The following is a 13,689-nucleotide window of genomic DNA, read 5'->3' on the forward strand; positions in this document are numbered from 1 at the left end:
ACAGTAATAATGTAATATTATAACAGTAATAATGTAATATTATAACAGTAATAATGTAATATTATAACAGTAATAATATTATAATAATAATAATGTGAGATTAGCAATATGATAATAGTAATTCCAATAATAGTAGTAATAATAATGATAGTAATACCAACACCGTTAACGTAAAACTCGTTCGTCAGTCAACGATAATTTGTTTTCCCATTTTACTTGATCGTATTTAACTGCTTCGTTTAAACATTCCATTTGTTCATTTCATATTGTTTCAATTTTTTTTTTTTTTTTTTTGTAAAAAAAAAAAAAATATAACAGAATATACGTAAAGCGTACAAAATTAAGCAAATGCGTGCGTGTAACTGTAGCTGAGCTGGAGAGGAGAGAAAAAGAACAAAATATACATACATTACATACGAGTATACGTATTTACTTAAACGTACATACGCTTACATATACATACATATACATACAGGTATACATACATATATACACACATATACATACGCATATTTTTGCGTTTATGTGAGAACGTAAAAGTACGCCATCATTTCGAACGCTGAGGAACAAAAAGACGCGCCCGTAGAGTTAGCCCTATATGATGAGCAAGGAAAGTGAAAATCCAAATATGGATGAAGAATTAGAGAGGGGTACAAAGAGTGGAAAACATGTTAAAGAGGACAATATAATAGATGAGAGTTTGATTAACAACAAAAATGATATGAACGATAAACAAATTTTAATGAAAGGAGAAGTAGCTGGGAAAGATGATCAACAAGTTGAAGAAGATGATCAACAAGTTGAAGAAGATAATCAACAAGTTGAAGAAGATAATCAACAAGTTGAAGAAGATGATCAACAAGTTGAAGAAGATGATCCAGGTGAACAAGATGAACCAGATGAACAAGATGAACAAGATGAACCAGATGAACCAGATGAACCAGATGAACAAGACGAACAAGACGAACAAGACGAATCAGATGAACAAGACGAACAAGACGAATCAGATGAACAAGACGAAGTAACAGAGTGTAACATTTTAGTTATAGGGGATGACAATTTGTCTTTTTCAAAATACATTATTGAGGCGTACCCATCCGCTAACATTTACATAGCCAGTGAGTAGCATTTCGTTATCTCTATACATGTGTGTGTGTTGTACGTATGTGTGTACTATGTATATGCACGTATACGTACGTGTACATACAAATATACGTACATATATATATATGTATTTGCATTATTTCCCTTACAGTACGATGAACGACGTAAAGACTTGTTCATTGTGTGCAGTCAAATGTACAAGTTAAAAATAGCAGCTTCCTAAGAAGCGGCTTTTCGTGTTTTCTTTGTATTGTGAAGTCTTTCTTAGTTTTGTGCATGCGTGTGGGTGTATACATATATTTGTTTATAGTGCGTACGTGTGATTGTGCCTAATGAGCCGTGTTGCAAGAGCAGTGAAACGCTGAACTGCTATTCTGGTGAAGAGCAATGGCCGTAAAGTGCTAAGAAAGATTTTTTTTAAAGTGTTATTCCTTAAGTGCATGAAAAAAATGATTTCTTACATTTTTTATTTACAATTTTAAGTTAAGTTGTCTCCATTTTTTTTTCATTTTTTTTCATCTTTTCTTTTCCCCCCTCCTTTAAGGTATATTTACGGAACTCGAAATGAATCATATGCTACTGGACTTGGAAAAAAAAAAACAAACAAAACATAAAAATGCAAATATGTATAGCAAAATTGATATAAAAATAGAGAAGAATCATTTTTATTATACAAGAAAATTTAAAGAAAAATATGCAAATAAAAATGTTTTCATAATGTTTAACACCAATTTATTTAATTTGAAGTGCTATTTCCCTAATTCGTTTTTTAGAACTGTATATTTGATGCTGCCAGGTAGATGGGAAAAGGACGTTACGGCTCTTTGAGTTGTCGTTTTGTGTGTATTATTGATCGTGTACGTTTTGTATGTATTTTTTTTAAGCTATGATACCAGTCTACTTTTTTGATTTTGATTTAATTTCGATTTGATTTTGATTTAATTTCGATTTTTTTTTTTTTTTTTTTCTTTTTTTTGCATTCCCTGTGTGTAGGACTCTGCTACAGTATAAAAGAGAATGGCCTCAAGTACAGCGACAAGGTAACAACGTTAAGAATATATTATTTCCTTATTTTAGTAATTATAGAAATTATTAACTTATGCATAAAAAATGCATGTGTTCATATGTTTTGGACAAATGAGAAATTAGAGAATTTGACGCAAGACGACAAAGAATATATAGAACAAAAGGATGATCAGATAAAGAATGTTGATAAAGCAATTGATGTGAAGGAAAAAAATATACATGCAACTATAACCTGTCTAAAAAACTTAATGTGTACAAACAAACTGCAAGAGGATAATGATGTTGTCAGTACAAACCAAAAGAATGAAGACGAGGGGAGGATGGAACAAGGCACAAATGATATTCCCCAGCATAACAAGCCTAATGACAATTCCTATAATGAACGAGATGAAATCGTTCAAGCAGAAGACGTAGTTGAGGGGGTTGATATGGTTGAGGGGGTTGAAGTGGTTGAGGGGGTTGATATGGTTGAGGGGGTTGAAGTGGTTGAAGAAGCTGCCGAAGAAGCTGCCGAAGAAGCGGGAGAAGAAAAACTTGTAAATCAAAAAAAAGAAGAGAAAAATGATGTATCTGAGGAAAAGGATATTGCCACCGATAATATGAAGAGTCTAAGTACAGATGAAATGACAAATGGGAAGGAAGATGAAGAGGTAAAGGAAGAGACGAAAGATGAAACAAAAGATGTAAATATTAAACTGTCAAATTGTTCGAACATATACACGGATGAAGAAGAGGCCGAGCAGGAAGAGGAAGAGAAAGATGGTGATAAGGACAAAATTTTGTATATGTTCGGCCTGCGCAATAGAAGTGAGGGCGCTCATGGTGTAGCAGATGATAAGAGAAGAAGTGGAGAAGACGAACAAACGAAAGGAAGACCAAGGGTAATTGAATATATTGATAGGAACAAAGAAAATAAGGAAGAGGGGGGGATAATGAACATTGCACGCTTTCCTTTGCTTTATGAAATAAATATTAGTAAACTGATGAAGTTGTTTCTCTTTGATGAGGAGGAGGCGGGAAAAGAAGATGAAAGAGGGGGAGAAGAGGAAGTAGGAGAAGAAAAAGAAGCATGGAAAGAAGCCGCAGAAGAAGAAGAGCAGGAGACGAATAAGGACAGCAAGAGTAATAAGAACAGTAGGTGTAGTAAGACTAGTAAGGGTACTAAGAAGAGTAAGGGTAGAAAGAGCAGTAAGGGTAGTAAAAACAGTAAGGGTAGTAAAAACAGTAAGGACAATATTAATGGTGATAATACCATGAACAGCAAGAATAATATAAATGGCGAGGATAATGCAAACGGGGAGGATGTTAAGAACAGCAAGGATAACATGAATGATGAGAATAATGCAAACGGGGAGGATGGCAAGAACAGCAAGAAGTTCAAGGATGAATACGCGTCTGAGAATAAGTTGAGGGTGAAGGTGGACCTGGATGAACTTGTGAACAATTATTTTCCGATAATATATGGAAATCATTTTATATACAACGAATTTTTGAAAAATTGTAAATTTTTTACCTTTATATTAAAAAAAAAAAAAATAAAAATACCTGAACAGCTAGCTATTTTATTACCGAATATATCGCATAATTACCCAATAGAGTCATATAAATTTTTAAAAAAAAAATATTATTCAATATTTAATGAAAAGGAAAGGTCATTTACGACTTTAAAAGAACAGATAAATCATATTTATCATATGAGATATAAATTGTACATACATAATTTAAAACAAAAAGATGATAGTAGTACAGGTAAACAAAAACCATATTTATCTTATTACATTTTTCAGAACAATCTGAACAGCTTGATGAAAAATAAATTAAGTTCAGATAAATTATGGAAAGTCATATTCAATCCTTTTGATTTTTTTCATGTAAATGATAATTTTAATAAATATTTTGAATATTATATCTTTTCGAAAATGACAAAATTTAAAGCATCTATTGAATATAATAAATTATGCATAAAATTTAATATTGGAAGGAAGTTACATATGGAACAGACGACTAGTAATAAAAAATATACTAAGAAAGCCTTTAAGCATAGTTTTTATTCTATGCATGAAAATAATAATAAGAATAAACCGCCTTTACTTCCTACACCTACCAATGATAACTATAAGATTAGCGTAAACAAGATGAGTAAAAGTAGTGCACATATTATGAACAGTAACCACTCCCTAATGAGTAAAAGCAACAAGCATGTTATGAACAGTAACCAGCACCCCATGAGTAAAAGCAGTGCGCACATTATGAAACATAGTTATCACCACCCTTCTATGAGTAAAAGCAACATGATAAAGGGCATCCAGATGAGTAAGAACAATATGATCAAGAGCAATCAATTGAGTAAAAACAGTAACATAATGAATAAGAGTACAAGTACCGGTACCCCTATGAGTAAAAATACCCCAATGAATAAGAACAATAATGTATATAAACATGCCTACCATAACCCGAATGCTAACTATAACAAACTATACCGAAATGACAACATGAAAAGTAGTGTAAGCAACAACTATGAAGGTAAAAGAGAAGAAAAAAATCAAAAATACATGAAGAATGACCAGCAAAGGTCGAACAGAAATACAAATGCATCTTTTCATAATAACAATTATAACAACAGTTCTAAGTTCCACGATAACAGTAACATGTACAGCGCTGCGACTCACCATAATTTCGGCTATAATAAATCAGCCAGAAATAATATGCACAAGTCAGGTGACAACAGGAACGACGTGAGGAGTGACGTTAGAGGTGATATGAGAAATGATATGCGAAACGATATGCGAAACGATATGCGAAACGATATGCGAAACGATATGCGAAACGATATGCGAAACGATATGCGAAACGATATGCGAAACGATATGCGAAACGATATGCGAAACGATATGCGAAACGATATACGAAACGATATGCGAAACGATATGCGAAACGACAACAAACACATGAAGCGCAGAAGGGAGAACTCGTATGACGTGAGGAGGGGAACAGCAGTAGAGGGTTATACGAACAAAAGATATGAAAAAAGGGGGAGAAATAATGATCATGATATGAAAACAAAAATGGATGATAGAAGAAATGACGACAGAAGATACGATGATAGAAGACAAGATGACAGAAGGTATGATGATAGAAGTTCAAAAAATCATTCCGAAATGCAAGATCCATACGCATCAACAAAGGATGCAAATAAATATTACGATGGTAATAATTATATGAACAGTTCAGAAAAAAATTCCTGGAAATTACCACCACCACCACCCGTAATTCCACCAACATTTGATGGTCAGTCACAACAAAAAATGGTAATATGCATACCTTTTGTATCTTTAAATAAATATGAGTTTGTGTATGGGTGTATGTATATGTATGCAAATCGTTTATATTGGTTTCATGTGTTGAACATGTATTTTCACTTATACACGATCATACATCTTTACCTTCGAAACGTTTTTATCCTTTCAGAACAACTACTACCACGCAGATGATTCACATAAGTAAGCATAAAGAAGTGCGAGCGTGCTGATACCTAATGATGCATATTATCCAAAGAGCGTCCATAATAATGCAAAAATAATGGCACTGTATTTATGCGTAAACATATGTGCGCGTGTGCATGTTTGGTGGATGTTCCTACATGTACGGGTGCATATATATATATATATATATATATATATTTATATTTATATTTATATTTATATTTATATTTATATTTATATTTATATTTATATTTATATTTATATTTATATTTATATTTATATTTATATTTATATTTATATTTATATTTATATTTATATTTATATTTATTTTTTTTTTTTTCAGTGACAGTGTAATGAACAACATGATGAATTTCAATTCTGGAGAATTATACCATAAAAGGAATGTATACTCACAAAGTAGAAGCTACAAAAATAGCTGAAAATTAATAAGAGAAAGAGGACTCAACGTTTGTTAATTCCGTGTGGAGTGTATATTAAATTTTTCTTAACGACTTTTTGGTTTTTATTGATAATACCATTTTTAACGTATTTGCTCATTTTATTAAATATTCAGTATTTTTTACATTACACTTTTTTTGAAAATGACATATCCTATCCATAATTTTTTTTTTTTTTTTTTTTTTTTTTTTTTTACACTATACACGTTAACAGTTTATATTCTTAATAAATTCGTACCTCACTAGTGTATGTACACGCATGTATATATATGTATATATATGCACATTTATTATCCTATAGACGAACATAAATTGCAGCTTTTTATTCATTCAACAGTTTTTTTTTTTCACTTTTTCTATATCTTGCAAAAGGAAAAGGAGAGATATGTATCCCTGTATACGAAAAAGGGCTTTGAGCGAACATATATCTATATAGTACACACATATATATATATATATGTATATATTTACATTCATTTGCGTATTAATTTTAAGTCTATTATTTTTTTTTACCCACTTTTGTTTACAATTCTTCTGATTATTAAATCCAGTATTCTTTTTACGCGAATTTGTAAAAAATAAAAAATCTGCTTATAATTCGAATAAGATAATAACCTAATTAATAGTACGACATTCTTTTTCATTTATTATTATTATTTTTTTATTTTTTTTTTTAGTTCTTATAACATTTGTTCTCGTGTGCTATTTATATTCATACTTAGGTATATAACATATTATCTGTTTAGTTTTTCTATTTGTTTATTTAATTTTTAACATTCACGTTGTATGTGTATATATATATATATATATATATATATATATATATATAATATATTTATACACTATGCACGTATGAAAATGCCCACCATAAGTATCCGTGTTACGTAAACAATAGCAGAGCGATAGTAATAAAATCCTCGTAGCTGAACTGTTTTAATAAATAATTTAACACCTACACATGTTTGTTTTTTTCAGTTAATTTAAATAAAGACTTTTATATTTTTTTAAATTATCATACGTATATGTGTGCCCATGCATTATATATATATATATATATAAATATACGTATGCCTATGCGTATAGTGCACATATTCAAAAAGAAAAATTGTATCATTACGTAAATAAGGCGCAGAACACATATGCGATGGATAAAGGATAATTAATGGGGGGAAAACTTTCCATAAATGAAAAAAAAAAAAAAAAAATTGGTGTAAAATAGTATTAAAAAAGGAAAGAAAAAATAAAAAAAACAAAATACATAAATAAATGATAAATAAATAAATAAATAGATAAATGAATAAATAAAATAGCTTGGAGGGGCAGAGGTACGATTTTATTCCCAATTTTATGCTTTTCCGTTTTGGTATCACTCTACAGCTTAGAAGATTTTCATGCATTTACTTCTTTAAATTTGTCGATTTATGTACACATTTTCAATCCCGCTCCGCAATATATGTTAAATAATTATCTATTTCTTTTTCACTGATTTGTGTAAAATTGGGGTTTTTCTTAGACACTATAGCCATTTCAATTTCATTTGCCTTTAAATCAAATGCAAGAATAGTTTGTAAAGCTTCAATAGCCAGTACAATAGTATTTTGTATATCTTCTTCTAATGTTTCTTGTTGAATTTTTTTTTTTCTTTTTTCTAATAATCTCTCTAAAATGCTAATACTTTCTTGTTCTTTATTGCCGATTACACATGCTCGATAACCCGCGCAAAATCCTGAGGGATCGAATTTGAAAAGCCCTGGTTTGCTCTCTTCATCCATACCAATGATAATTCCGCCTTGAAAAGGAAAAAAAAAAAAAAAAATAAAACATGCATACACATGCATAAAAATGTATACAGTTACATACGAGCACATATACAATACACACAAACGTAAGTACGATATGCACAAGCGTATATGCGGCATACATAAATATGAACATTCATGTGCACACATTTTTTTGCAAAACGACATGACTCGTTCATATTTTTTTTTTTTAAATAGCCATTTTTCTGATATTATGGGTAAAATACATGAACGTGAAATAATTTTTCCCAAAAAATTTGTACACAATGATGATCAATTTTAAAAAATTGCTCAAATACATGTAAGCGGTGAATGGTACCATATTGAACACACATGTGCGAACGTCCATGTGCGAACGTTGTGTTCATATCATTTTTATACGTCATGTTTACACAATTTCATGGAATTGTGGATATGTACGTGTGCAAAACTTACTGCAAGCGTGTAATCTCATATACGCGTGTTGCGTATAAACTTGAATTTTGTCACAAATGTTCCTACACAACGTTTCTACATTCACATTATATCCATTAATATATAAAAATTCGGAAGCTTCTAGTCTGGCTTTATAAACCATGCTTAAACAATCTCCTGGCATACCTACCATTGAACAACCTATTTCATCTGTTATATTATATATGTTTGTTATATTATTATAATCCAATAACTTATCTTGGGAAATATATTGAGTTGCCATTTTTTTTTGAGAAATTATGACAGCACAGTTTTCTCCTTTTACACCTATCGATGTTATGTTGGTATTCTTGACGGCCTTTATAGCGTACTCTGGTAAGGAAAAGGGGACAAATATGGTGCATGTGTGAAAAGAAACATTTATCAATCATTTTATAAACAATAGTATACATATATAAGCAGTGCACAAGTACATAAAAACGTATACACACATATAAATACATATATGCATATATATATACATACATATACGTATACCCACATATGCATATATTTACATACATATACGTATACCCACATATGCATAAATTTACATACATATACGTATACCCACATATGCACATATTTACATACATATACGTATACCCATAAATGCATATATTTACATACATATGCGTATACCCATATATTCATATCCACCCACGTATACCCATATACGCATATGCACATACATATACACCCATATATGCGTCTTCACCGATGCATACCTATTTGGTAGAGATTCCCATCGGGCGAAAAGATGGTCAAGTGCCTGTCATACATGCTCTGCGATTGCCTAACCATTTTGCTCTTCCTTAATGCGGTATATATAAAATGGAAATAGGTTTTCCTTCTGTGTTATTTAGCTGTTGTTAAAAAGAAGGACGAACAGGCTATAACATACATATAAATATGTATCTGTGTACGTGTACGTACATGTAAAAGTACATGAGTAGGAGTAAATAATTTTTTTATATTTATTTATGTATTTAAATTAACATTAATATGAATAATTCTGTTTACATTTATATTTATTCTTATTTTTATTTTATTTAATTATTTTTATTTTTTTCCTAATAAAATGGGGAAAAAGTCAATTCCTCATATAGGTATGTGTTATCTTTAAAAATAATCATCTGTGAAGAAGCACATTCTACATGTAACTTGTACACAAGTATTTCGTGTATAGGCATGCATGAAGTCGTTTACTTAAAATACCGCAAAAAAAATAAGTACTTCATTCTTTTTTTCGAAAAGGAACTCCCCTTTTGAGGAGGTATACATATATATATTATATATATTATGTATATATGGGTATATATATGGGTATATATATGGGTATATATATGGGTACATATATGGGTACATATATGGGTACATATATACTTACTAAGCTCTTACTATATCGTACACATATTTGTATTTTTTCTTTTTCTTTTTTTTTTGTTTTTTATTTTTCTACCAACCGCTCAGATGAAGTTTATTTTAAGCAAATTTTGCTAATAAAGCGGTTGTTTAATTGAACGGAGCTCTGTTGACTTTATTATGAAACTGGTATTCCATAAATTTTTCAAAAAAAAAAAAAAAATATATCCAGAAATTATAATAAAATAATTTTACATATCGTAGTAAATATTTAAAAAAAATTATGCACTTTAAAAAAAAGGAATTTTTTTTAATCGAAATAAGGCACATATATAATGCGTGAACATATATTACGTTAACAGATATTACGCAAACAAATGCTACATGAATTTAATGTACATGTACATGTACATATTTTACATGTACATATATATATACATATATATATATATATATAATATGTACTCTTGTGGGTGAATTCACAGTAGATATATTATTTTACGTTACAGTTACACATAATTTGCAAGCATATATGTACAGTTCATGACGAAGGGCTGTACGCATATGCTTATGAATTTATGTAAGTATGTATATATACGTGTGTATATCTATGTATATGCTCGTCCGGTTAAATATGAGCTCGATTGACAAGAATTCTCCGGCTTATTTTTTTATCAAGTTGGGGAAGAAATCATCCATGTTTTTTAAGTTATTTCCTTGTGACTCCTTTATGAATGCATACAGAATTTTTTTGCCTAGCTCTTTTATGTACAAGTTCATAAAATTTTGGTATATTATATTTTTAAGCTGAGGAGGGATAAAATTATGAACAGGTAAGGATAAAAAAAAGAAGTAAAATTATTATGTAAAACATACTCATATGTATGTATATATATATATATATGTACGTATAAATATATCTGAACATATTAATGTTGTATCATCGAGGCGAATGACTTTTTATTTATAAAATGGTCCGCAGCACAATTGTTCCTCTTAATCTGTCATCCCTTTCAGAGTGCACACATGCATACATACTCATATATACACATGCATACATACTCACATATACACATGCATACATACTCACATATACATATGCATACATACTCACATATACATATGCACATATATAATTAATGTTACCCTAAAGTTTATGTAAAAATCAACGTTTATGCAGTTTTGTTTCTCCTTAATTATCCACCGTGTTATCTGTTAAAAAAAAAAAAAAAAACGGAGATGGAGGTAGAGCCAGTGTTACTCAGGATATACATATAATTTAACATCTCTATTCTTGGTTATACTTAACACAAAAGGTGAGAAGTAGAACAGTTAAGGTACACATAGGTATATACGTATGTATGTATGTATATATGTATGTATATATGTATGTATATACGTATGTATGTATGTATATATGTATGTATGTATATATGTATGTATATATGTATGTATGTATGTGTAAGGTTATTTCCGCCTTACGTGACAATGTCACGGGCAGATATGCAAAATTTAGCAGACACACGAAAAAAGGCAATGGACAAATTATAATAATAATAAAAAAAAAAAAAAAAAAAAATATATATATAAAAGGAAGTGATGATACACATATATAAATGAAGTAGCTCATTTGAAACTATGAAAAATATCGTTAAGGTGTTATTTCACACTGTCTTTTTGTTTCGTATGTTTGGCTTTTTTTTTCCCCCCCTCTCCCAGTACCAAATGGTTAAATAGTTTTGAATCTTCACTGGAAACCTAAGGGGAAAAAAATAAAAGAAGTCGAAATACGTATGAAATGAAAAAGAAACAACATAAAGCATCATAAAATATCATAACGCATCATAAAATATCATAACGCAGCATAAAATATCATAACGCAGCATAAAATATCATAACGCAGCATAAAGTATCATAACGCAGCATAAAGTATCATAACGCAGCATAAAGTATCATAACGCAGCATAAAGTATCATAACGCAGCATAAAGTATCATAACGCAGCATAAAGTATCATAACGCAGCATAAAGTATCATAACGCAGCATAAAACATCATAACCATTGCTGGTATACGTAATGACAAAATGTTACTGTGATAGTGGTTGGGTAATTAAATTTTATTATGGAATTATATTTTTCCTTAAAAAGAATGTTTTCTATTTGTAGGATGGCCTTAAAATGTCTCTGTGCTTTTTCTGTTATTTTGCTATCCTGCGGGGTACAAATGGTAGGAGTGTGTACATAATCGGGTATACTTAACTCTTTTTTATAATTCTATTTTTACTTATATGTGTGTGTATATTTTGCACGTATAAAAGGTATGCCACTTACAAAGGTGCACATGCACTTATATCAAAAAACAATTTTTTCCGCACAACTCCTTTTCGGTAACGCCTTTTTCATTTACACCGTACATGTATGCATATATACATGTATAAGTGCTCGTACGTATGTACAGATGTACACTCCTTACAGTAACGTAGGGCAAAAAGTGCTTATACCCGTCCACGTTTAAAACAGTGCAAAAGAATATATGACTTTTACAAACTATATCCACGTTATTTCGGTAAATTATTTCTTTGTTTTTAATAAATTTATTTTGAAATGAAGAAAATCGTCTGTTAAAACTAGTTTTATAAGTATTCATTGAAACTGTGGAAGTAATTTTGGTTAACAGAACGATCCTCATTTTACGGTCAGTGGGGAATTGTGGGGGGAAGTTCAAAAAAATAAAATAAATAAAAAAAAAATAATAAAATAAAATTATAATAAAATAATAAAAAAAAAAAAAAAAAAAAAAAATAAAAAAAAAAAAAAAAAAAAAAAAAAAAAAATTATAAAAAAAAAAAAAAAAAAAAATAAAATTATAATAAAATAATAAAAAAAAAATAATAAAATAAAATTATAATAAAATAATAAAAAAAAAATAATAAAATAATAATAAAATAAAAAAAAAATAATAAAATAAAATTATAATAAAATAATAAAAAATAATAGTAAAATAATAAAAAATGGAATTATCAAAGGGCGCTCAACAACTTTCTCATATCTGCAAAATAGTAATATAACGAGAGAAGGAGTTTATCAGGTGAGACTTCTCTATTAAAGTTCAATACGCTTGTGACAAGTGCCTGCTTTTCCTGATCACCCAGTTTTAACGAAAAAAGTATAGTGTTGCATTAGAGCGCCGGGAATATCCTTGTATATGTACGTTTGTAAAAGGAATAACAATTAATACGTACATACCTAAGTTACATATATATACATACGTATATAAATACACACCCAATTATGAGTATATACGTACATACGTATGTGCACATGTACCGACACCTTTTTTTTCTTTTGTTTTTTTTCCCCCTCTTCATAAGTATTAACAATATTTGAAGAACAACCTTGATCTTATCGTTGAACATTTTCGTACGAGGGCATTTCCCCCCTTGGTCTTAAACAACTCCTGTATTTACAATTAAAAATTTAGTACTTTAAAGTTTTGCACAACTGTACATGTTATTTACTTTATGTTAGCTGCATGACGTTATGTTATGTTATGTTATAGTGTACCTGTGATATTGCAACAATGAAACTTTAATGCAATTAAATTTTATAAAAATTTTTTCTCTTTTTTAATATACAAGTGAGGGACGAACGGAAGGAACGAGAAAAAAAAAAAAAAAAAAAAAAAAAAAAAAGAGGGAGAACGTTTATAAACATTTAAAAAATGGCAATTAAATAAAAAATGCATGAACGGTATATAAACAAAGTAAAGGCAGTACAAACACTCAAAAACGTTAAATTGACAAAACAAATTACGTAAGTAAAAAGAAATTCCGCTAATAAGTACATATGTATTTATAACATATAAAAATAAATACACATTTAAAATGGTTTCATTGTATTTTGTGTTAATGCTCAGAGATAAACTGGAATGAGAAAATTAAAAAATGGTGGAGCAGGAAAGAAAAGAAGAAAAGAAAAAAAAAAAGACGTAATGTCTCAATG

General features: G+C 29.5%; 3 protein-coding genes across 3 annotated transcripts; 1 reads left to right on the forward strand and 2 right to left on the reverse strand.

Moving 5' to 3' along the window:
- Positions 1 to 601: 601 nt before the first annotated feature.
- PmUG01_01024300 (conserved Plasmodium protein, unknown function) lies at positions 602 to 6,052 on the forward strand (the record flags this gene model as incomplete). Its single annotated transcript, XM_029008477.1, has 5 exons — positions 602 to 1,118; positions 1,649 to 1,900; positions 2,098 to 5,438; positions 5,599 to 5,630; positions 5,956 to 6,052. 5 exons carry the CDS (start codon positions 602 to 604, stop codon positions 6,050 to 6,052), a joined length of 4,239 nt encoding a protein of 1,412 aa, XP_028860032.1.
- Positions 6,053 to 7,503: 1,451 nt separating this feature from the next.
- On the reverse strand, positions 7,504 to 9,126 carry PmUG01_01024400 (proteasome subunit alpha type-6, putative; the record flags this gene model as incomplete). The annotated part of the gene is made up of 3 exons (XM_029008478.1): positions 7,504 to 7,859; positions 8,305 to 8,655; positions 9,051 to 9,126. The coding sequence occupies 3 exons, from the start codon at positions 9,124 to 9,126 to the stop codon at positions 7,504 to 7,506; spliced, it is 783 nt and encodes a 260-aa protein (XP_028860033.1).
- Positions 9,127 to 10,350: 1,224 nt separating this feature from the next.
- On the reverse strand, positions 10,351 to 12,376 carry COQ10 (coenzyme Q-binding protein COQ10 homolog, mitochondrial, putative; the record flags this gene model as incomplete). Its single annotated transcript, XM_029008479.1, has 5 exons — positions 10,351 to 10,494; positions 10,834 to 10,899; positions 11,410 to 11,445; positions 11,779 to 11,898; positions 12,161 to 12,376. 5 exons carry the CDS (start codon positions 12,374 to 12,376, stop codon positions 10,351 to 10,353), a joined length of 582 nt encoding a protein of 193 aa, XP_028860034.1.
- Between the last annotated feature and the right edge of the window lie 1,313 nt (positions 12,377 to 13,689).

Source organism: Plasmodium malariae (assembly GCF_900090045.1).
Source record: "Plasmodium malariae genome assembly, chromosome: 1".
NCBI classification, from domain to species: domain Eukaryota; phylum Apicomplexa; class Aconoidasida; order Haemosporida; family Plasmodiidae; genus Plasmodium; species Plasmodium malariae.